The sequence below is a fragment of the Gekko japonicus genome, unplaced genomic scaffold (assembly GCF_001447785.1).
Source record: "Gekko japonicus isolate JY-2015 unplaced genomic scaffold, Gekko_japonicus_V1.1 scaffold88, whole genome shotgun sequence".
Lineage (NCBI taxonomy): Eukaryota > Metazoa > Chordata > Lepidosauria > Squamata > Gekkonidae > Gekko > Gekko japonicus.
Window position 1 is genome coordinate 1,773,401 of NW_015160209.1, and position 23,240 is coordinate 1,796,640.

General features: G+C 44.6%; 1 protein-coding gene across 1 annotated transcript; it reads right to left on the reverse strand.

The window, feature by feature from the left end:
* Nucleotides 1-526: 526 nt before the first annotated feature.
* LOC107108598 (chromosome unknown open reading frame, human C8orf46) lies at nucleotides 527-23,240 on the reverse strand. Its single transcript, XM_015409062.1, has 6 exons — nucleotides 23,177-23,240; nucleotides 18,495-18,550; nucleotides 11,954-12,122; nucleotides 11,088-11,149; nucleotides 7,830-7,915; nucleotides 527-713 (listed from the first exon to the last, which is right to left on the reverse strand). Exons 1-6 carry the CDS (start codon nucleotides 23,238-23,240, stop codon nucleotides 527-529), a joined length of 624 nt encoding a protein of 207 aa, XP_015264548.1.

The window sequence follows — 23,240 nt, forward strand, 5'->3', positions numbered from 1 at the left end:
CCTGCACACCATGAGAACTGAATTTTTGCTCTAGTAAATCTTTCTGCAATGTGCAGGGGTTTCCTCAGCAAACAAGAAAAAGCAAAACAACAACAACAACAACAAAACCCCTGAAAATAGAAAGGCTGAAAACCAGAATCTTTTGTCAGGAATGTCAATAACATACAGGACTGTACTTTACTGGCACACTGTAATGGATGTGGGGCCTATTTAGAAGTACATTAATTCTCTGAGCCCAGCTGCCTGATAAATCCAAACCAAGCAGGACAGATAAAGAAACAATGTATTGACTCATGTTCTTAGCCAGATTCGTTAACAAGTTCATGGGGATCAAAGCATGCACAAATATATCCATCAAGTTGTTTGCATTGTTTTCTTGCTTTTAGTCCTTTTGCTTCTGGAAGTTGGACAAATGATATTTGTGTGGGTATGTATGAGCAGCTCCAGCACTTCATTCATTTCTGGATAAATGCAACAGAATTCTCTCAAAGGAACCTCTGTCCCGCAAAAGCAAGGCGGAGGCTTGTCAGTCTGCCTCAAAGGCACCATTGGTGGCCCCCAGATATTCTGCTTTCTTTTTATGCTTCATCCATATTTTTCTCAGGAGGCTTGGTGTGCCCTGCAAAGTGCTCCCCGTCAAAGGTAAAGAGGCTTCAGTCCCATGAGTGAGGGTTGTGTCATCTTCAGTACTTTTCCATGAAAGCATTGCATGCCTACAGTTGAAATTGGGAGAGGTTAGACAGTCTCATTCTTAATTTCTTTCAGGATAACTATGGGGTGTTTGCTAATTTATTTCACGCTTTACACTCTTTGTTTTAAAATAATATATCATTATTATATCCAAATCTGAACTGGACCATAGAGTATGGATCAACCCCCCCCCCCACAGAATGCAGAACAATATGAAATGTTTTTTTTAAAAAATGGTGGTTATAAACATGGGAGGTAAATCATAGAAGCAATGTATGCTTCTTTAAGAAGAGTGTGCCATGATGATTTCACAAGACTACACTGTGAGTCTATTTGTGGGGTTACTAGGCAGCTTGCAACCAACACTTCTGAGGATTTCAAGCCTCAGTGACTCTCAAAGTGGGGTGGGGAGAAACAGAGACTCAAGAAGGTAACATGTAGGACAGAGGGGATGTAATGCTGGAGGAGGGAAAAGCAAAAGAAGTTAAAAGGGAAAGCTGGGAGAGGGGAACAGAAAATGGTAAGTGGGTAAGGGAGGGAGAGGGGAACAAACAGTAAAAGGAAATAGGTAAGTGGGTGGAAGAGAAGGAAAGGGGAGAGGCTGCAGCCACTGCCGGGGAGGGGGGAGGCAAAGAGGAAAACCAAAAGGGAGTGGGACCATGAGATTTTGCCTTGCAAGTCATTGTGAGTCTCCCACTTCTAATTATGTCATTGTTTGGTAAGACTCAATCTCATCAACCAAACGGGAGACTGCAACCAAGAAATCAGAAGGAGATTGCTAGTTGGAAGGGTGGCCTTCCGAGTAGATTGTGGTATGTAAGGAAAGTGTCACTTGAGGTCAACATCAAGATAGTTCACTATGGTATTCCCCATTACTATATTTGGATGTGAAAGATGGACAGTAAAGAAAGATGACAGGATGATAGTTGATTCATTTGAAATGGGGTGTTGGAGGAGAGTTTTTATGAATACCATGGACCGCCAAAAAGACAAATGTGGGTTCTAGATCAATTCAAGCCTGAATTCTCCCTAGTTTTAATGGAAGATTATATATATGTTCTTGTAGCCACTCTTTTCATGTATGTTTTGCTATGGTGTTCTTTGACTGTAATAAATGACTGATTGAATTCTCCCTAGGAGCTAAAATAACTAAACTGAGATTATCATACTTTGGTCGCATCATGAGAAGACAAGACTCATTGGTAACACAATAACGCTAGGAAAAGTTGAAGGCAGTAGGAAAAGAGGAAGACCCAACATGAGATGGATTGATTCAATCAAGAAACCCACAGCCTTCATTTTGCAGGACCTGAGTGGGGCTGTTAATGATAGAATGGTTTGGATGAAATTAATTCATAGGGTTGCCATAAGGTGGAAATGACTTGATGGCACATAACACAAATGCAAGAATAAATTCAGATGAAACCTTTGCATCTACTGGATTCAGGAGAGCCTGAGCTTCCAAGCTTTACAAAATTTCAGAATAACTAGGGCCAGGCATGTTGACAGCATGATGGTCAAGAGGGGGCCTGGTTGACTTTTTTCCTCCAAGAGCTGCCAAGTTAATTTGGAATCCAAGAGCTGGATAGAACTGGCTTCAGTCACGGTCCTCAGGGCTCCCCCCCCCGCCCTTTCCCAAGAATGCTAAGACCAGTGGGTGGGAAGATGCCGATTCTTTGCCATATATCCAGCTGTTTAAAGAGCCCAAACAGCCAACTGTCTCACACCATTGGAACATGAACAAGAAACCAAAGATATATCTATCCTATAGATTTAAATTTATTTAATAGTCATTCCCTCACCCAAAGTAACTCTGGGAGTAGCCAAAGGTGGAAAGCTGTAGTTCTGAAAGAGTGACTGGGGATCTCCAATGGAAATCTCTGCACAATTTCTAGTGCAGATATACCCTGAGATACCCTAAGGAAATACTTTATAAAGATGATGATTATTGTTAAGTCCGTGCTTAACAATCATAGTCAGAGAGTGATTCAGCAAAACTCAAGTTTATTCAGCTCTTCAATCAACTTCTTCTGACACGGTACAACTCCTCATAGCCCGAACAGCTTGTCCATTTCAGCTGCTCGGTATTTAAACACTCCGGGCTAATGTAGCCACACCTACTGTACATTAAACCAACCTATCAGGTTGTGTGCATGAACGACCAATCATAAGCGGTCCCGCTTACATACATTCAAATCTGATTGGCCACAATACTTTTCGGCGCGAATCCCTGCCGAAGCTTGAAGCTTTGCATGGCTTCTCTATGGGAGGATTCACATACCTCCTAATGCATTCATGGCAGCATCTGAATACATTACAAATCCCTCCCCCCTAAGCAAAAACAACTACGAACAATCATAATCACTTAGGTAGGAAGGTGCTCTTCTCGTTCTCTGAGACCTCCTAGGTGGACTAGGCTCAGGGCACATCTCCGTCAGTGGCACTTCGTTCGACTCTGGGACCGCAGAGTCAGGAACTCTATGGGAGGATTCACATACCTCCTAATGCATTCATGGCAGCATCTGAATACATTACAAATCCCTCCCCCCTAAGCAAAAACAACTACGAACAATCATAATCACTTAGGTAGGAAGGTGCTCTTCTCGTTCTCTGAGACCTCCTAGGTGGACTAGGCTCAGGGCACATCTCCGTCAGTGGCACTTCGTTCGACTCTGGGACCGCAGAGTCAGGAACACTTCCATCCGTTACGTTCGGTTCGAGAGTAGGGGTCTGCCCTGCCTCTGGAACAGTGCTGATGCCCTCAGGCCCGTCAGCACTCGCCTCCGGGGGAGGTCTCGGAAGGTCCTCGGGGTCTATTGACTCAGTTGGCAACGCGTTGGGTCGGTCAGTCGCCCACCGTTGCCTCAACTGGTCTATGTGCCTACGCCACTTGCGACCATCAGCAAGTCGTACCACATACATTCTGGACCCAACAGTTTCAACAATAGTGGCTGGGAGCCACAAGTGACCACTGGCATAATTTCTCGCATACACCTTGTCATCTTTCTCATATATGCGTACCTTCGTTTGTTCACTCTGCTGTGGTGGTTTAAGGTACTTCAGGTCCGGGTGCAACCTATCTAATACGGTTGCCAGCCTCCGGCCCATCAGCATTTCGGCCGGACTGCAGCCAGTTGCTGAACACGGGGTAACATGCTGTCTGAGCAAGAACGAAGCTAGCTTTACCCCCCAGTCACCATAAACCAATTTACTCAGTGCTTCTTTGGTGGTTCTTACCATTCTTTCCGCCTGGCCATTCGAAGCCGGGTGGAATGGGGCCGATGTAATCTGCCTGATTCCGTTATCAGCCAGAAATTTTTCAAACTCCATAGATGTAAATTGCGTCCCGTTATCACTGACCAATACATCGGGTATACCATGGGTCGCAAACAGGCGCCGCAGCACATTGATGACAGACCCGGAAGTGGTGGAATGCATGTGCGCAACCTCCAACCATTTCGTATACGCATCAACAATAATAAGGAACATTTGTCCCTGAACTGGCCCCGCAAAATCTAGGTGGAGCCTCGACCAAGGTTTTCCCGCCGACTCCCAACGCTGCGGAGTGGCGGTTGACGGCTCAGGCCTAGCCTGCTGACAGGGCTCACACACTCTGACCCAATCCTCGATTTCCGCATCAAGCCCGGGCCACCACACATAACCACGGGCCAGTGCCTTCATGTGGACCATGCCTGGATGGCCCTCATGGAGTGATTTCAGCACTTTTTGTCTGAGGCAGTGAGGCACCACCACCCGGTTTCCCCACAGTAAACAGCCCTTAGACACAGACAGCTCGTTTTGGCGCGCTTTGTACATGCGAAATTCCGGCTCCATAGCACCCATCGGCCACCCCCTCCAAACCCAGTTAAGAACTCTCGCAATTACACTGTCCTTAGCCGACGCAGCGGCAATGTCCTTGGAGGTGATGGGTGCTTGCGGCAGTTCTTCGATGGCCAACACAGAGGCCGTTGGTGCAGGGTCCAAATCTCGGCCGGGCAGCGGGCAACGACTTAATGCGTCCGCATGTCCGATGGCCTTGCCCGGCCGGTGCTCCAGGTCATAGTCATAGGCCGACAAAAACAAGGCCCAACGGAGCATTCTGGCAGACATTATGCTTGGGAGTTGCCGGTCCGGGGCAAAGATCCCAAGCAGCGGCTTGTGGTCCGTCACAAGTAGGAAATGTCTGCCATACAAGAAATCGTGAAATTTTTTAACTGCTGATACCAGCGCCAGTCCCTCTTTGTCTATTTGAGCATAGTTCTTCTCAGCTTCAGATAGCGACCTTGAGTAAAACGCGACGGGGGCCTCCCGTCCGTCTTCCAGTACATGACTCAATACCGCCCCCACCCCATAAGGAGAGGCATCTGCGGCCAAAACCAACAATTTCTGGTCATCGTAATGGGTCAACACTGCATTTGATGACAACAATGATTTCACCCCTTCAAACGCCTTTTTCTGTTCAGCACCCCACCGCCATTTTGCGTCCTTGTGAAGGAGCGCATGTAAAGGTGCCGCCACGGACGCCTTGTGGGGGAGAAAGGCGTGATAAAAATTGAGCAGCCCGAGGAAGGCTTGCAGCTCTTTTTTATTCATGGGGCAAGGGGCATTTTTGATAGCTCTCACCTTCTCGTCTGTGGGGTGTACGCCATTTTGGTCCACTCTGAACCCCAGGAATTCCACGCTATCCACCCCTATCAAACATTTGGATTGTTTTACTTTCAATCCGGCCTTACTGAAACGCTTGAGCACTTCTCTGACCCTGTGCATAAGTTCCTCATCGGATCTCCCCGCAATGAGAACGTCATCAAAATAAGGGACCGTCCCTGGTACCCCCCTCAACAGCCCTTCCATGAGGCCCTGAAAAATCCCTGGGGCCACGTTCACACCAAATTGGAGCCTGTTTACTTTGAACGCCCCCCTGTGTGTTACAATGGTCTGTGCCTCAGCAGCTTCCTTGGTCACGGGGAGCTGCTGGTAAGCCTGGGCCAAGTCGAACTTCGCAAAAACTTCCCCCCCCCCCAACGATGCCAAGACATGGCTAATTACCGGTACTGGGTACGAGTGCTGCTGCAATGCCCGATTTATGGTGCATTTGTAGTCAGCACAGATGCGTACTGACCCGTCCGGCTTAACAGGGGTCACAATGGGGGTCTCCCACCGACTGAAGGGAACTGGCTCTAACACGCCCTGCTCGATGAGCTTGTCCAGCTCTGCTTCAATTCTGGGCTTAAGAGGAATAGGAACCTTCCTATACTTGAGGCGAACTGGCCTCACGGCAGGATCAAGTTCAAACGCTACTGGGGGTCCCGTATATTTTCCCAGGCCACCCCCAAACACATCAGTAAATTCCTTATACAGTACAGCCCATTTATTCTTCGTTACACTATTAATGCCAGAAATAGCAATTCCCAACGGTTCAAACCAGTCAAGCCCCAGCAAATTCACTCTGTCCCCCTCAGCCACCAACAATGAAAGGGTCGCCCGTTTCCCCTTAAACTCAACTTCAAACGTATCCCTCCCTGCCAGAGGTATACGCTTGCCCTGGAAGTCGGACACTTGTGTGTCTGCTGGCTTCAGCCGGCGACGACTCCTGGTGGGGAACAACTGCTGCCACGACTTGGACGAAATCACGGTCACCGACGATCCCGAGTCGACCTCCATGCCGCACGGAACGCCGTCTAGATAGACCGTCACGTTGATCTTGCCTGCGCCTCCGATTCGTTGGACCGAAGGTGCGCTTGATCGTATGACCTGGCAGCTGGTTTCATGCTGTGCGGCTCGGGAACGTTGCTACCTGGGCTTGTTTGAGGGCGTTGAAACTTTTGGCGCTCTGCAAGCACGAGCGATGTGGCCCCGCCTTCCGCATGCTCTGCAGTCGACGTCCTTGGTCCAGCAGCTTTCTCTGGAGTGCTTGCCGCCACAGCCGGTGCAAGGAGGAGTGGGCGAAGTCCTCACTTGGGTCCACTGGTTCGTAGGCCCTTTCACAGCGCAGACGTCTTCAGCCGCGCCCTCACGCTCTCCTTCGGACCCCTGGTGGTGAACGCGTAGCTCTGTTGCAGCCAAACGCTGACGCACCTCACGGGTCGATTTGTCCGCTGTCTCCGCTGCGATGGCTTCATTGTAGGCGTCGGCCCAGGTCAATTTCGCCTTTGCGAACAGGCGCTGCTGAAGCCGCTCGTCCCGCATGCCACACCCCAGCCTGTCTCGCAGGGCCTCCTCTACGTCGGCGAAGTTACACGGTCTGGCCGCTTTACGTAGAGCCGCTACAAAATCGGACACCGTCTCGTTGGGCGCTTGGTTCCTCTTGAAGAACGCGTGCCGGCTAGCGATCTCCGACGGTTGCGGGGAGAAGTGTGCCTTCAACTTCTCCGTCAGCTCTTTGAACGGCACTGTTCCGATGTCCGCTGGTGCCACCAGAGACCTGGCGACATCGAACACGCTCTTGCCACAAGAGCTCAGGAGGGTGGCTCGCTTCTTCTCCTCCGTGGTGATGTCGTTCGCTTCGAGGTGGAACCCGAACCTCAGCAGGTAGGCGTCCCAGTCCTCGGTCGCTGGTTCGAATGCCTCGAACTTCGGGCTATTGGCCATAGCTGCGATCGCTGCCACCGGTGCTGGTGGTGCCTGTCGCTGCTCTGCCACGGCGAGCTGCTGCTCTTGGTTGTCCGTCGTTGGGTCGGGACCAGCGGGGCTGCCTACCCGCTCCTGGATCCCATCCTCGTCGCCAATTGTTAAGTCCGTGCTTAACAATAATAGTCAGAGAGTGATTCAGCAAAACTCAAGTTTATTCAGCTCTTCAATCGACTTCTTCTGACACGGTACAACTCCTCATAGCCCGAACAGCTTGTCCATTTCAGCTGCTCGGTATTTAAACACTCCGGGCTAATGTAGCCACACCTACTGTACATTAAACCAACCTATCAGGTTGTGTGCATGAACGACCAATCATAAGCGGTCCCGCTTACAAACATTCAAATCTGATTGGCCACAATACTTTTCGGCGCGAATCCCTGCCGAAGCTTGAAGCTTTGCATGGCTTCTCTATGGGAGGATTCACATACCTCCTAATGCATTCAGGGCAGCATCTGAATACATTAATTACAATTATTATTATTATTAATAATAATAATAATAATACTTACTCTTCTGCAACACCATCCCTTATTGCTGGCTCTGTGGCTGTAATCCAGTTTGCACTGTGGTGAGATCCAGGAGATGCTTGAGGCTGCTAAATCATATAGGAATAAGAAAGGCTATAATTACCAAATGCAGTGGAAAAGCAGTGTGACTGTATTTCTGATAACTACGTAGAAGAAGGAATTTTGGCATTATATAAACTTGGCAGGTATCAAAAACTGGTCCCTGGTAGTTCAGGTTAGCTTTTATTGTTTATCCATACAAAATTATTAAATTAGAGAGTGAAGAGTCAAGGGTGGGAATGAGCAACATTTTGCACGGCCACCCTCATTCTTGAAAACTTCAGTCTTTATTATTGCTATCTTTACGCTTACTGAATTAGGTGAGACACTGAAAAACAATTTAGCAAGGTGATAGTGCTTATATACTTCTCAGATATTCTGCAGAATATTCCTCATTCATATATTCTTTACAGTTCTTTTTAATAAGCTCACTCTGGGTCTGACACTTGGAGTCTTATCTCTAAGTATGCCATTTTCTACTTGTATCTCTATTGGAAGGAAAATCCAGCCCAAGTAAACATAATGGCCTTGCTTTTACCATGCATGTCCGTCGGGCTTTCTTTGTCATTCTGTATTGATTTTCCTCCCTTCAGTTCTCAGTTTGCTTTCTGGTTGCCGTTTCCCCGGGTTTTCTGAGACTGCTTTTGTACCAGTTTTTCCCTTGTTTTGCATCCAAGCTGAGGGTAATTCAAAAGTATACAGATTCCCTCAAATTCTCCCCCCCTGCCCTTTTGCCACCCCTCAAAGGTCACTTTCCACTCACTTTGAGGTTGTTCTGCCCACTCTGCACTTTCCGCCATCCTCCCCCCTTCATCAGTGTACAAACCCCATTCCCCCTTATTTTAAAACTTTTAATTTGTTTTGACAAGCGGCATGAGTCTAGCGATATGAGACTATTGCTAGTCTCTGACTGCTGAATTAAAAAATTAAAACAATGGGGGGAATTTAAAAGGAGGTGTGTGAGGTTTACTTCCCTGCTGGTATTGACTTGAAAAATGGATCAGAGAGGAGGCAAATGGCAATGTCCCCAGTACAAAAAAAAGGATTTCAGTGCTGCATGCAAACAAAATAAGGGGGTGGGAATTGTCAGCACAGAATGAAATTGTCATGAGATGTAAAAAGAGACAAAGAGAGAGCGAGTGGGATGGGAAGCCTAAAGCTTTGAAAACATTTTCCCCTTTAATGCTTTAGTGAACAAAATTGGGAGGGGAACCATTTTGGCAGTCTATGGAAGCCTAACATTAACATGGCGGCTGAGCCACATGGACCTTCTGCAAACAGTCAAACTTAAGAATCACTTGGGATCGATCCATTTGGAGGACTGAGTGCAATCTGCACAGGACAGGGTCTAAAAAGCTGCCAAGATCACGACCACTGTGCAGGATCAAATTAGAGAATCACAGGCTTCCGGTTTGGCTTCCGCGAATGGCGGACGCAACCTCGGGGCGCTCCCGAGGGCGTCTTCGCCCGCCCGCGGCCGAGGGGGGGATCCACGCAAGCGGAGACCCGGACGAGCCCCAGGAGGGGCTCCGACTCGGGGTGCGCGAGAGGAAAGCCTCTTTCTTGACTGAATGGTCGGAAATTGAGGCTCTTCTCATGCCCCAATGAACCTCGCCGCGCCCGCGGCCCCACACAGGGCTTAGCGGAGCCGCCAGATGCCACCTGAGTGATGAAGCAAAAATGCAAATGAAAAGAAAAGGAGCGGCTGAAATTGTAAGTTGTCGATCGTTACGATGAAAAGAAGCTAAGCGCGTTTCTCCCCCCCCCAGCGAAAGAGGAGGAGGGATTCCCGTACTCCCGTTTAAAAAGAGATTTTAAAGGAGAAAAGGGGGGGGGAGATCGAAAGCTGAATAGGGTGGTGCCACTCGGCGATGGAATGTTTGATAGAAAGCTATGAAGATATATCTTTTGACTACACTTTGCGAACTTTGTCTAATGTAAACAAAATAAATAAGATGTCGGTGCTGGAAAATGAACTGCGCAACAAGAAGGGAGGAGCTTCCGGTCTGAACGATAGTCTCCTCTGGGAAATCTGTTGAAAGGTTCTGAGCTGCGACGGATGAGGAAAATGCCTTTAAAGTGGAGGTGCGGATAAGGGATCCAGCCACAAGAACGACAGCGTTTATTTTAAAGTCGAAAGACATAAAAAGAGAAATAATCGTTCTAAAAGCTTGGGACTTTATCGGGAAGGCGTGTTGAAAAGCGGCAGCTGCAGATTGTGATTGGAAAGCGAAGACCCGGAAGAGAAGTTAAGAAGCTGGAGAAGAGAAGGAGGAGGAGGACCCTTCCTGTCTTTTCGGAGGAAAAACCAGCCCGAAGATAGAAGAAACAGCTCGCAAGGCGTTTGAAAAGTCTTTTTTTTTAAATTAACAGTATAATAGTGGGACACTACTAATTTCTTAACAATTGTTTATAATTGAGAAGATGAAAGATGATTGACAACACAATGAAGCCAAAGAAGAACTTTTTTATTATTACTAACAGATTAATATACTAATGAAAACATCACTCGACCTTTTCTTTGCCGCTCTATATACCCTCCCCCCTTTCTATATGAAAAGCAATAAAATTCTCTCCTTTTTAGGAGAGTTTACATACAAAAAAAAATTAGAGAATCACAAACTCACAAAAATTTGTAAGGAAGGGCAGGAAATTAGCATTACTAAGCAGATGCACTAGGGCATTGGTGAAAATTCCCCCCCCCCATTTTTTTCAATTTAGTGGTACAAGACTAAAAAAGGTTCTCCAGAGCATCTGCCAGAGGACTCCTCCCCCATACAAATTTCAGCCCTTTGCAAAGCATGGTGGAGTTGCAGCCGACTTTGCACAGGTGCACAAACACACATTGCCAAAGATCACAGCTTGCAGTGCCAGTGTCAGTAGGTTCTACCGTGCATTCTGTACACTCAACATATTCCCCCATATTATGAGATCATGCATTTTTAAAATTATAGCTTTAGGGTATATATGTACCTTATGGGGGAAAAATGGTTACTAAAGCAGGCACAGAATCTGAAGTCAAAATCAAAGGCTTGCTTCTCTGAAAATCTACAGTAAGATGTGTGTGCGTAATGGGCCACCATCTGTTATAAAAAGGACTGAGGATGTTTCATGAACTGTTGTACTAAAACTCTCTCATGCAGGCTATAACAATCATCACAGGTGAAAAGCAAAGCTAACTTTGTATTATGTTTTACTTACCAAAGACTTTACATCTGATTGATTATTGCCACAGCTGGATGACTGTTGTTTAGATATTTCTGCTGCAATGTACAATAAAGAGGAGAGACTTCATTAATGCTTTCATTTCCCTGTGTGTGAAATCTTGTATGTTTGAGAACTGCTACAGTATGAGACTTTTTGAGGAATGAAAAGTCAGACAGGTGTATTGTCGTGACTGGTGAAGGTGAAGATTGGCTGAATCTTCCTTTCCTGTTCTGAACAAGGGTTCCCAGATAAATACTTTTAAAAAGGGACAGTAGTAGTAGTGTGTTTGAAAAAGACATTTTATGTTCTGTGAAAGTGTAAAAAACAAGAAGCAACCTTGCTCTTTAATTTTACAAGATATTTGAATGTTATATATTATCCTGTAGAGGAACATCCTTGAATGTTGCTTAAAATGCACGCAATGATTCTCTGTTCAGTGTACTTCCTGCAGGTTAATATCATATAACATGATTAGCACAGCCTTCATTTTGTTGGGATCCTTATCAAAACTACTTTTTCAGAAGAAAAAGCTTCATATAGATGAAAAGATACTACGGCTGTGGTCACACACACTAAATAATCCATTCAATCCACTTTCCGTGCACTTTCCAACTGGATTTTACCGTGTGAACTGGCAAAATCCAGTTGGAAAGTGCACTGAAAGTGGATTATTTAGTGTGTGTGACTGCGGCCTGTGTCAAGCATGGTCGGTTTGTTCAGCATGCCATAATTAATGTGTTAGGGTTGGTCTGTAGGATGCAACAGGATTGTCTGTTTTTTTAAAGAAGAAGAGATGAACTTGTCCACCCTTTTGGAATAGTTACAAAGCCTGATTTATGGCTTAATTCCTGAGGACTTACTGTGCGTCTCAGGGCACTTGGTAGGATGAGGGAAGAATCCTTTCTGCCTGTTCTGTAGATGGCTGCAATCTCGCCCATCTTTGTTTTTGTAGAAGACTTGAATGAGATCACCTTGGTGTGACAACAATTCATCTGTTCCCTGAGGCTGATAGCTGGACACTGCCACCACCTATGGGGAAAGAGATGAAGCTGTCTCATTTCCTGTTTGCCATGGATCACTTCAATGAATGAATTTAAAGAATAGCTTGTAATGGTGATGGACTGCCAGCCTATTGGCTGATAAAATAAAATATGAAACATTTGTATGATCTTTGTGTAAAACCAGTAAAAGTGCTGTTAACAAGAAGGCATATGTGAAGGGAGCAGTAAAGTGCTATAAAAAGTATTTATTAAAAATTTTCAGTAGTAGTACCCACAAAGCAGCTTTCAGTTGCATAAAGATGTGCTGAAACAATTGCAATATAAGTAAGGACAATTTAAAATGCTATAAAATATAAAGCAAAAGAAAAATCTAGAAAGCACATGAACGGAGATCAGCAGTTCTTAAAATCAATCCTGCAGCAAAGCCACCAAGGTTAGTTCAAATGTCTGTCCGAACACAGAAAGTTTTCACTGCATTCCTAAAAACTATGAGGTATGAGCTCTGTCTGGCAGCAGAGGGCATTCCATAGTTTTCTGCCACCAGAAAGCCCCTCCAAAGATGATGCAACCTAATACAGAAATCACACTATGTAACTTATTTTTGTGGAATCGAATGAGGCATGAGGCATCCAAACAAGAAAAGTTGGGTCTCTGGTAAGTACCCATCCAACCTCTGCAGAGCAGGGTTTTGGATGAAGTTCTCAGCAATTAATGTTTCTAGAAAGTCTTCTAAAATATCCCTACAGAGAATGATCATAGCAGGGGTAATTTTAAAAAAATGGATTTATATCCCACCCTCCACTTGGAGTCTCAGAGCATCTTAGTATCTCCTTCCCTTCCTCTGCCCACATCAGACATCCTGTGAGGTAGGTGGGGCTGAGAGAGCTCTGAGAGAACTGCTCATGAGAGAACTGTGACTGACCCAAGGTCACCCAGCTGGCTGCAGGTGGAGGAGTGGGGAATCAAACCCAGTCCTCCAGATTAGAGTCCACCGCTCTTAACCACTACACCAAACTGGCTTGATTCCCCACTCCTCCACATGCATAGTTGTGTCCAGATTTTGTTTTTCTAGGAAAACCAATCAGAGCTGATCTGAAGGGCATGCCAGAGGTGAGCAATAATTATTCTCTTACAGAATATAGAGATATACATGCACACAAAATCTGAGATTGTCTTGCAGTTAATACAGCCCCCACCAATTGCAGTATGTAGTTGCTTCTTCTACCAATGATACTTAAAAGAATTAGGAATGCATGTGAATCACGTGTGTTTGTGTTGGCCTCCTACCATGCCAGAATAAGTCTGGATGATTTATGTGGGTCAGGAAACCATGTATATAGTAGCACAGTTTAGATCTAAGCAGGATTTCATGCTTCTCTAGGTCATTCTGAACACTCAAGGTAAATCTCTAGGATAATCTTGAAGTCACTTTTCTTTTCTAATTGTATCACAGCAACAAATGTGAGTTTGCCAGCTGTTCAGATGTACTGCAGAGTCCGTCAGAGTAAGCAGTATTGCTGAGCAACTCTCGACATATTTGATTACTATGTTGTCGAAGGCTTTCATGGCCAGAGTAATTAGTTGTTGTAGATGTTCTGGGTTGTATGGCTGTGGTCTTTGCATTGTAGTACCTGACACAGAGTACTACATCTTTCTGTGTTATACCTCTGAGGATGCCAGTCACAGCTGTACTACAATGCCAAGACCACGGCCATACAGCCCGGAAAATCTACAACAACTAATATTTGATTACTGTTTCAGCAGCCACTTATTCCTTTAATTGGGTTAGTTTGTTCCTCTGCTGTGGAGTTATGTAAAGCATGTGGAGCCATGCAAAACATGTCCCCCCCCCCCGCTTCAAGGCATTTTCCAAGACACTAATAATTGCCTTTTAGAAACATTGGGCTGGTTCCTGAGGATCCATTCCCTAATGGCAGCACTGTGCTCTGGTGCAAGAAACATGCACACTAATACAAGAAGAAGAGAAGGAGGAGGAGGAGATTGGATTTATACCCCACCCTTCACTAATTGAAGGACTCCCATTGCCTTCCAACATCATTCTCTCTCCTTCCATCATTCTCTCTCCTTCCATTTTATCCTCCCTACTACAAACAGTGTTCCCTCTAAGCTGAGTTAGTGTGAGCTAGCTCACTGTTTTTTAGCCTCCAGCTCACACATTTTTGTCTTAGCTCAGGAAGGATGGCTCCAGAGCAAACTAATTTATGCACTAGCCAAGTTGCTTGCTCACAACTTTAATGTCAGTAGCTCACAAAGTAGAGTTTTGGCTCACAGGACTCCACAGCTTAGAAGGAGCATTGACTACAACCCTCAGAGGCAGGTGAGGCTGAGAGTGTGTGACTGGCCCAAGGTCCCCCAGCAAGCTTCCATGGCAAGTGGAGATTCGAACCTGGGTTTCCCAGATCCTAGTCCAGCACTCTAATCACTACTTAATGCTAGGTCTTGGTTAGTGGAATGTATTGGTGGGATCCAACTCAGTATTGCCAAATACTCTTTTTGCCTGTCTGTTTTTGGTATTTGTGTGTGTATACCCCTGGAAGTCATGGTAGACTTCTGGCAACCCCGAGTGGGGCTTGGATGTTTCAGAGAGATGGCTTACTGTGTCCTGCCTCTATATCCCAGTCCTGGTACTCCTTGGAGGTCTCCCTTCCAAGTACTGGCCAGGGTCGGACCTGCTTAGCTTATCTGACAAGATCAGGTTTGTCTGGGCTACTCAGGTCAGGGCAATATTGCTAAACACTCTTGTACAAACTGCAGCCAAATTACCCAGATACCAGTGTGGAGAATTAAAAATATTGTGCACTATTAATGCATTACAAAAGTTACTTCTGAAGCAAACCACATGTTAATCTGAGAGAACCGGATTTGATTCCCCACTCCTCCACTTGCAGCTGCTGGATGACCTTGGGCAAGCCATAGTTCTGACAAGACCTGTCCTTGAAAGGGCAGTTCTTGAAAGAGCTCTCTCAGCCCCACCTACCTCACAGGGTGTCTGTTGTGGGGAGAGGAAGGGAAAGGAGTTTGTAAGCCACTCTGAGACTCTGAGTGAAGAGCGGGGTATAAATCCAATCTCTTCTTCTTCTTCTCTTTTCTTAATTGCAGAGGGCTAATGAATCGTACGGTTGCCATGTTATTGTATGCAGATGACACTGTAATCCTTTTGAGGACTCCAATAGGACTTGAAAGAGCAGTAAGGATTGCCCAGTATTGTAGTAAGGACCATTTAGTTATAAATTACAGAGAGCCCAAAGTTATAGCATTTGGTAAGAAACCTAAAACCCTGGTATGGAGCATAAATGGCCAGTTTTAAGTATTTAGAGGTTGTATTGCTGGAGGACAACGGAAGACAGGAGGGCCTGACGTGATGTGGTCCAAGGGGTCGCAAAGAGTCGGACTCGACTGTGCGACTGAACAACAACAGTTGCATGCCTCTGACTCGAAGAAAGCCCATTATGACTATGTAGCTGATGTTGGACAAAAATCTGCCTATAATATAATTAAATGTTTACAAAACAAGTTCTAAAGCAAAGGGTGATGGATACTGAGCGGCAGGCAGATTTAGAGAGGTCACCAGCTTTCCTGCCTTTGGAAAGCTCTAGGTATCTAGTTTCCTGGGCTGCTTATCTCTCCCAATTGGAGATTTTCAGTCACAGGAAGGCATTTTCCCTGGCTAGATGTTGAGCACCCCCTTGTGCGGTCTTGGATGGGCATTATAAAAAGATTCCAAAGGCAGACAGGCTATGTCCCTGTGGTTCAGGGGAGATAAAAACTATGAGACACGTTCTGCTTCATTGCCCCGCATATCAAGAGGTTCATTCCAAGTTTATCCTTCCCTTGCTTAGTAGGTATCCCAGTCGATCAGACAGATGCTAGAATGCTACATATAGACAAAAATCCACTGGTTTCTGCACAGACTGCAAAGTTTTGTGTGGCAGCTTGTAAAATTCTCCAGATACTGATGGGTCCAATGTGACGATGCCCACTCGGGACAAAACACCAAGAAAGTATCTGTTCATTGACTTTAACGGGACTTGTTAAGAGTTACAGATTTTTTTATTCTTAAAGTTGTCCTTTAAGATACTTCAATTACACATTTTTCAGGACTTTGAAAACAAATTTATCAGGTGAGAGAAGACACGAGCAGTGATAAATCAAAGAATAAATGCCATGTTTTGTTGAAAACTGATGGCTGTCCTTTAAAAAGGATTGCAGCTAGGAAACAGTTAATGGGGAGGCATCTGAGGCTAATTCACAGGTTTGGTCATGTGACTGAGAAGCACTTCACACTGCCCCGCTCACACAAGTATTATGGCTGTGGAAGAGCCTGGCAGTTTTCCAGGTGACTGCTATTTTTGTCCTGTCTAGGATTAAAGGAGTGTATCCATCAGGATTACAAGCCTGAAAGACCTCATGTCATCTCTGGCAGAGTTGCAATTCTAATAATGGGTAGAGGCATTTTTTAAAAGAGTTTTTCCTACTTTGAATTGGGGGAAGAATATGTACATCTCTTTCCAGTTATATGAAAGCTTCAATTGGTGACATGATGATTAACAGAGCAGAGTATATTGACCATGATTCTTTGATCTCTGTACTGGCTGCTCATTTGCTTCCATGTTCAATTCAAGATACTGGTTTTAATCTTTAAAGTCCTTCATGGCCTGGGACCCTTGCATCTCAGAGTCTTTCCCCATATACATCTATGGGACAAATTTGGATGTTGAAAAGTATGCACACGGAGAGTGATTTCAGGTAAGCATACCTTTATTTAGTCAGGAACAAGACACCTTACCCAGCTCGCAGGCCGGCTTATATTCCCTCAGGGAAACCCACCACCAAACACCCCCCCACTCCCGATAGGCTATTTACAGTAACCAAGAGACCTATTGGCCTCTTGGCCTGGGCCCTAGCCCTTTCATTGGGCCTGGCTAGGATCCTACTTGCCCATTGTCTTTTGGTCTGAAGCTAGAGTCTTTGTGCCTGGACAAGTCCAGGCATGCCCGGCCCTGTCAGGGCCTGATACACTACAGATGTTACCTTAAGTTTCAATAATAACGCCATCTTGTAGGGAAGCGAAATCTATGTCAAGTTGACCCAGGACTTTTTTGTTGCTTCTCCAACATTTCATAATCCTTTGCTGGAATGAGGAAGATGTCTAATTTACAGCAGTTCTTGTAGCTGCACAAAGCAGGATTTATCAAGAAGGCTTTGAAATTGCCTGGTAATTGATGTCTTGATTGGTCAAGTGACCTGTTGGTTATTTTGCTGGGCTTTGTGGGACTGGTCCCCTTTGTTCTTATATTTGTGCTGTATTTTAATTTTGATAATATTATTTTAAGATCTGATTTGTAAGCCAGTTTATGTTTGGTTCCCAGATAAAAGCGGGACATGTGTATGTGTGTGTATATATAAAAGCTTCCCCCTCTTCTCCAAGTTGTTTTTGAAGAGTTTTTAATTGCTAGTTTTTGTGTAATTATTTTGGTCTTGTTTTTATGCTACTGTTTTTTTATAATTATATTGTATGGTTTTACTTGTGAGCCCCCTTCAACTGGCCTCTGGAGATGAGACATGTACATTTGCTAAATAAATAAATAAGGGGGAAGACAACCCAGAGAGAAGAGGGATGTTTTACCTCCCCTGCTTTTCTCCTGCCTTCACTGCTATTATGTATCACAATTTGAGCTTAAATGGCTCATGCTGTACCATATGAAAGATTAGTTTTTCAAGCTGTTTTCTGCCATGTTCTTAAATTAGAGCATACCCGGTACCTAATATTGCATTCGTTTGTACACATATTTTGGTGTTATTCTCTCCTCATTTCTCTCCCTTCACGTCAGTTTACCATGTGTATAGTGAATTATTTTGTTTTTGTTATACCCATTCTGCTATTTCTTGGGTTGGTAGAGGAAAAGCTACCAATTTTCATCCTGCGGGAGCTGGTTCTACTGACTGCAAGTGAAGAACAACAGGGGAAAAGTCCTAATTTTTTACATTACTCAGGCAACTATTTACAGTATGAAGACTGTGGCATGTCAGTCATTCTTTGGGAACTGATTAGTTAGCAAGGTAATCTCCCCCCCCTCTACAAGCATTATGCAAAGCCACACAACACTGAATCTATATTTTAATTCATCTATTCCAAACACTTCCTGGATTCTCAGATATTTTAAACACTGGATATGATTTTTCTCCTGAGAGGCTATCTTCAAAAGTAATAAAATATTTGGCAAAACAAAAAAACCCCCATTTTTTGGTTATTTGTGTCATTTAACATTTGTTTTTGTATCCTTAAATGTGCGGGTGGCACTCCATATTCTGGAATGATCCATTTATCAATTCCATGGGCAATAGAAATCTACTTTTGTAACCTACATTTTTTTCTTACCTTTTTGGATAGGATGCATTGTGTACCTTTAGTTTTTCTCCTGATGGGGTTACATGCTACAAAAAGAACAGAAGGATTATCAGAATGAAGTGAAGGCACTGAGTGAGTTCAATGTTTTACCTAAGACAGAATTTGAACAGACTGGGTCATGCTGAGAGAAGTCAAGGAGCCAGGAGCTGGATCATACAACTGTTTCCCCACCACTATGAGACAACCTTGTTCGATGGCTATCCTGTAGCAAAGATACACTTGGAACTCTGTATTATGAATGCTTTACAGTTAGGTACTTGTTGTTATCACGCACCTGACAAAACAGAAACAGTTGTCACAATTATTGGAAACCTGGCAATCATGTATTGGGGGCACATGAGTCTCCCAAAATGCACAGTTACCATTTTGTCTGAAAGGGATGATACCTGTATATTCTACCTTCAGACCACATGTACCATTATATCTGGGTTCTGAAGCTGGACTATATGTGCATAGCCCCTTTCAGATAAAAAGGCAAACATGTGTATTGGAAGGATTGTGTGTAGTATGTTCTCACTTTACATATGGTCAAGTGTAATGACTGAAAAGGGCTAACACCATGACAATATGTGCATTATGACTGGTCTCTGTAACTGTCTACAGCAAGCCAATAGAAGTGAGAAAGGTTCAGAGAGAACATGTCTCACTGCATCCACCTGAATGTAGAAAGGATTTGAAGCTTCGTTACCCACTTGATATACTACAGTGCCTCTGTAATGGTCTTGTATAGATCTTTTCTCCTAAATGTGTCTTTTGCAGGAAAGAAATATATAGTTTTGCTAATTTGATTGATATTGACATGTATATTTTTCTGATTACAAGTCCCAAGCATAAAGTATCTAGATTAATATATTTTGTCTTCTGCATTATGGTTGCTCAAAAACCTGAGTAGAAGAAATGAAAATTATTTATTTACTTCATTTATACCCCACCTTTCTATCCAATGGGGAACCAAAGCAGCTTACAGTGTTCTCCTCTCCACCTTTTTATCCTCAAAACAACCCTGTGAGGTGGGTTAGGCTGAGAGTGTGTGGCTGGTCCAAGGTCACCAAGTGAGCTTCCATGGCTGAGTGAGGATCTGATCCTGAAAGCTGAAATACTGTGTGCTGTTTTCTGAGCACTGAAGATGCTGCCATGTTTTCAAAATGACCTTGCACATCCCCATTTACCAGACTGGGCTGCAAGTCTATTAGTATGCGGAACACTTTGAATGAGTTCATGTTGATTTACAAATGAAGTTAATGTAGAATCCTCAGTAGAATATAAATACAAGAAAGCAGTATCTATACTATAAACATCAACCAGGAAACTATGAATAAAATCCATATATGCTTCTGTAAAAAGACGTATTTCTTAGTGTTTCCTAACTGTTGGTCTACAGGAACTTCTGTGCACCTCGGTTTTTTTGGAGGGTCATATCTGTAGTATTATACTATGCTGGGAGAACTCCAGCGTAGTCTATGTATGTTTTATACAACAGGAAGATGGAATATCAAGCATGTCTGCCATGGCTAATCTAAGCAGCTGTGGGTGTTTTACAGATAGCAGCACAAGGCCTATGGTTGCCAGGTTTCCCTGGCCACCAGCAGCAGATGGAGGAGTAGGTTGCCAGCTCCAGGTTGGGAAACTCCTGGAGATTTGGTGATGGAGCCTGGGGAAGACAGGGCCCTCAGTGGGATACAATGCCATAGAGTCCACCCTCCAAAGCAGCCATTTTCTCCAAGAGAACTGATCTCTGTAGTATGGAGATCAGCTGTAATTCCAGGGGATCCCCAGTATGGATGAATGAAACTTGGTACCAACTCTCTGCCCATGCTGTAAAGCTGATAGGATTCCTTTTTCATTTCTCAGTTCACAAGGGAATTGTGAGGAAAAGTACAGGGAGAATTTTGTATGCTTGAAGGACTCCGGAAAAATACATCTGGCCCTCTAAGCTACCTATGATGGAAAGTACGGGGGGGGGGGGGGTCCCTAAGTTTTTCTGAGGACCAAGAGGATGGAAGTGAATAAATTTTAAACTATGTATTGCAAAGAGCCCAAGGCACTTTGCAGAGGCAATGCTACTGCAGAAAGCATTTAAAACAGTAATAGCAAATCTGTGGCTGTTCCTATTTTATCTGTGATTTTAATTGCAGCCAATGATTACACCTATTTTGAGGGGATGCTGGTATTTAAAAGCATGTCGAGATTGTACAAATGCCTATGAATGAAAATTGTTCTCAGTTTAAACTGTTAGCCAGTCAGTCAAACAAACAAAAATAACCTTATATCCAGACAGCAGAAATAAAGTGTTGGCACTAACTGCGAATGCTATCCAGAATTGAAGAAGAAATTGAGTAAGTGGTGGTGGAGTTCCACCTGAGTCATGGAAGAGCGACCTTTAAATAAAACACAAATGCTGGAAAGATTTCAGTCATATAAAGCTAATGGACACCTTTTCATGGCAGTTCACTTGTCCTCCTATAAGAAAGAACAGCAAAGTGGAAAGACTGTTTCCTTTTCTGTAATGCAATTGGAATTATGTTAATGATGCTCCAGATCTGACAGTGAATGAGTGCCTTATAACAATCATCTTGCTTGCTTTCAGCTTGCCCTTTGTAATCCTCTAGCTCAGATGCTGAATGTCTGCAGGCTGGGGAAGCAGCAAACTGCTTAGCTGAAGGTAGAAGGCATGAACAGCCCTATTTGAATAGACTTTAACGGGATGTTTGTTACTGCAGGTGAGTGTCAGTGATACCCTTAACATGAAATAAGGCCTAAGGAACTGCCTTATCAGGCTAACGCGCATGGGGGCTGATGTTTGTTTTAACAAATTCTGGCACCTGACAGTCCAGTGGATATGTAAAGGTTCCACTTCTGTTGGTTATACTTTAATGCCAATGTTTTTTAAAAAGTATGCCAACAGTAAACAATACTAAATGTTCATATTTGGTTGGAAGCTTTGCATACTTTTGTTCTGGCTGCCTAGCAATGGTAGGATTAATTTGTGGCCAGATCAGTAAAATTATATACTACCAATAAGAATCCTGAAAAGAGGGTTTTCCCAGCACGGCTTCCATAAGTCCAAAGTTAACGATATTAATAGGTGAAGATGGAACAATGCACCTTCAAGCGTGTGTTCCACTGCTTTTCCATGAGCCATCAGCAGTTAAGTTACAGGCAGGAAATCTGCATACTATGGTCGTGATTTATCATTCTCTGAACACTCAGTGCTGCCGTGTACTGAAAAGCACTGGGGTCCAAGTCCACATTGCCTCCTAATCCTAGATGTACGTGGAGGGCTGTGATCTCTCATGACTGAGGGGATGGCATGCAACACAGACTCAGAGGTACTGTCCCGGGCTAAGGTGATAAGGTAGGAGGCAGAGTTCAAGAGTTTTGTCAGCAGCATAGGACAGGGGATTGCAGCAGATGCAGTTTGACAGGCCACAGTGCCCTAGGAGCGAAACAGCACCTGCCAAAATTCTGTCTTCTTACTAGTAGTTAGTAGTATAAACTCCCTGGCTTGCATATGGTATCTTTGTCTGGTTGTTTACTGCTTACAAAATCATCTTTGTAGGAAGTTCCTGCAGGCTGAGTCTCTGGCCTTGACTTACTACAGCCCCGGTTACATGGGCTGGATATCGCGGGGGGGGGGGAGGCGTGGCTAATTGCCCAGCGCAGGCGGCACACCACGGGTCCTTCCCTTGGCGCCGGTGGGTAAACAAGTGACTGGAGGGGAATGCCGCGCACCGGCGCAATCACACCACCGGCGTCTGGAGGCAGCCTGTGGCAAACGTTTACTAGTACCTTGGAAGTACTAGTTTTTTTAAGGCGCATTGTCGGTGGTAAGCCACGGGTGCGCTCCACTTCCCAGATGTTGGGGTGTGATCGCGCCCGGATAATCCGCCCACCATCCGTGCCTCTCCCGCGGCAACTTTGCTGTGTGACCGGGGCCTAAGTAGAGTAAGTATAGGTTACCCCAAAATGTTTCAATAAGGAAGTTTTAGTTCATGCCCCTAATAACTCCAGTGATGAAAAGCATATTCTTGTGAACCTAGTGACAATTCTATCCGCATAATTTCCTAGTGATCTGAAAAAGACAACTGTGTACCCCAGGGCTGAGTTTGCTGAGAAAAATTAGATTACCTTTTTTTTACAAAAAGATAGCTCACTCTCTCTTTTGGCTTAAGGAGCTAAAAATTACTGTTCCTGTGAATGCATATGGATCATTGTCTGAATTATGCTCTTTGTGACAGGCTAACACTACGCTTAACTACACATTCAGCCTGAAGACACCCAATTTGCAAACAGCTCCTCCTTTGATCCTCTGGGCCACACACAAACAAAGCCATGTTCTGCATCTAACTATTCTGCATCTATCTTTTTTATATTCCTAATATTATGTTTTGTCACCTCAAGGGTGACTTCAAAGACCTAGCAACAAAGCCATATGAAGTCCCACAACTGCACACTGTTTATTCTCCTGGAAACATTTAGATGTTTGCCTGTATTCTCTCTGGGAAGGGGGGGGGGGACAGATTACTACACAGCAAGTACAGTGCAGCTAAGAAGGCATCTGAATGTATCTTTGGGAAGACACCCCCTCCCCCAACATGCCATTTCAATAAAGCCCACAGCCCCAGCAATAACTTTGGTTGACTGGTACTCACATTTGGATGAAATCACAGTGAACACTTCTAAATTTTCATCACCGCAGCTGTAAATCTGGTGCAT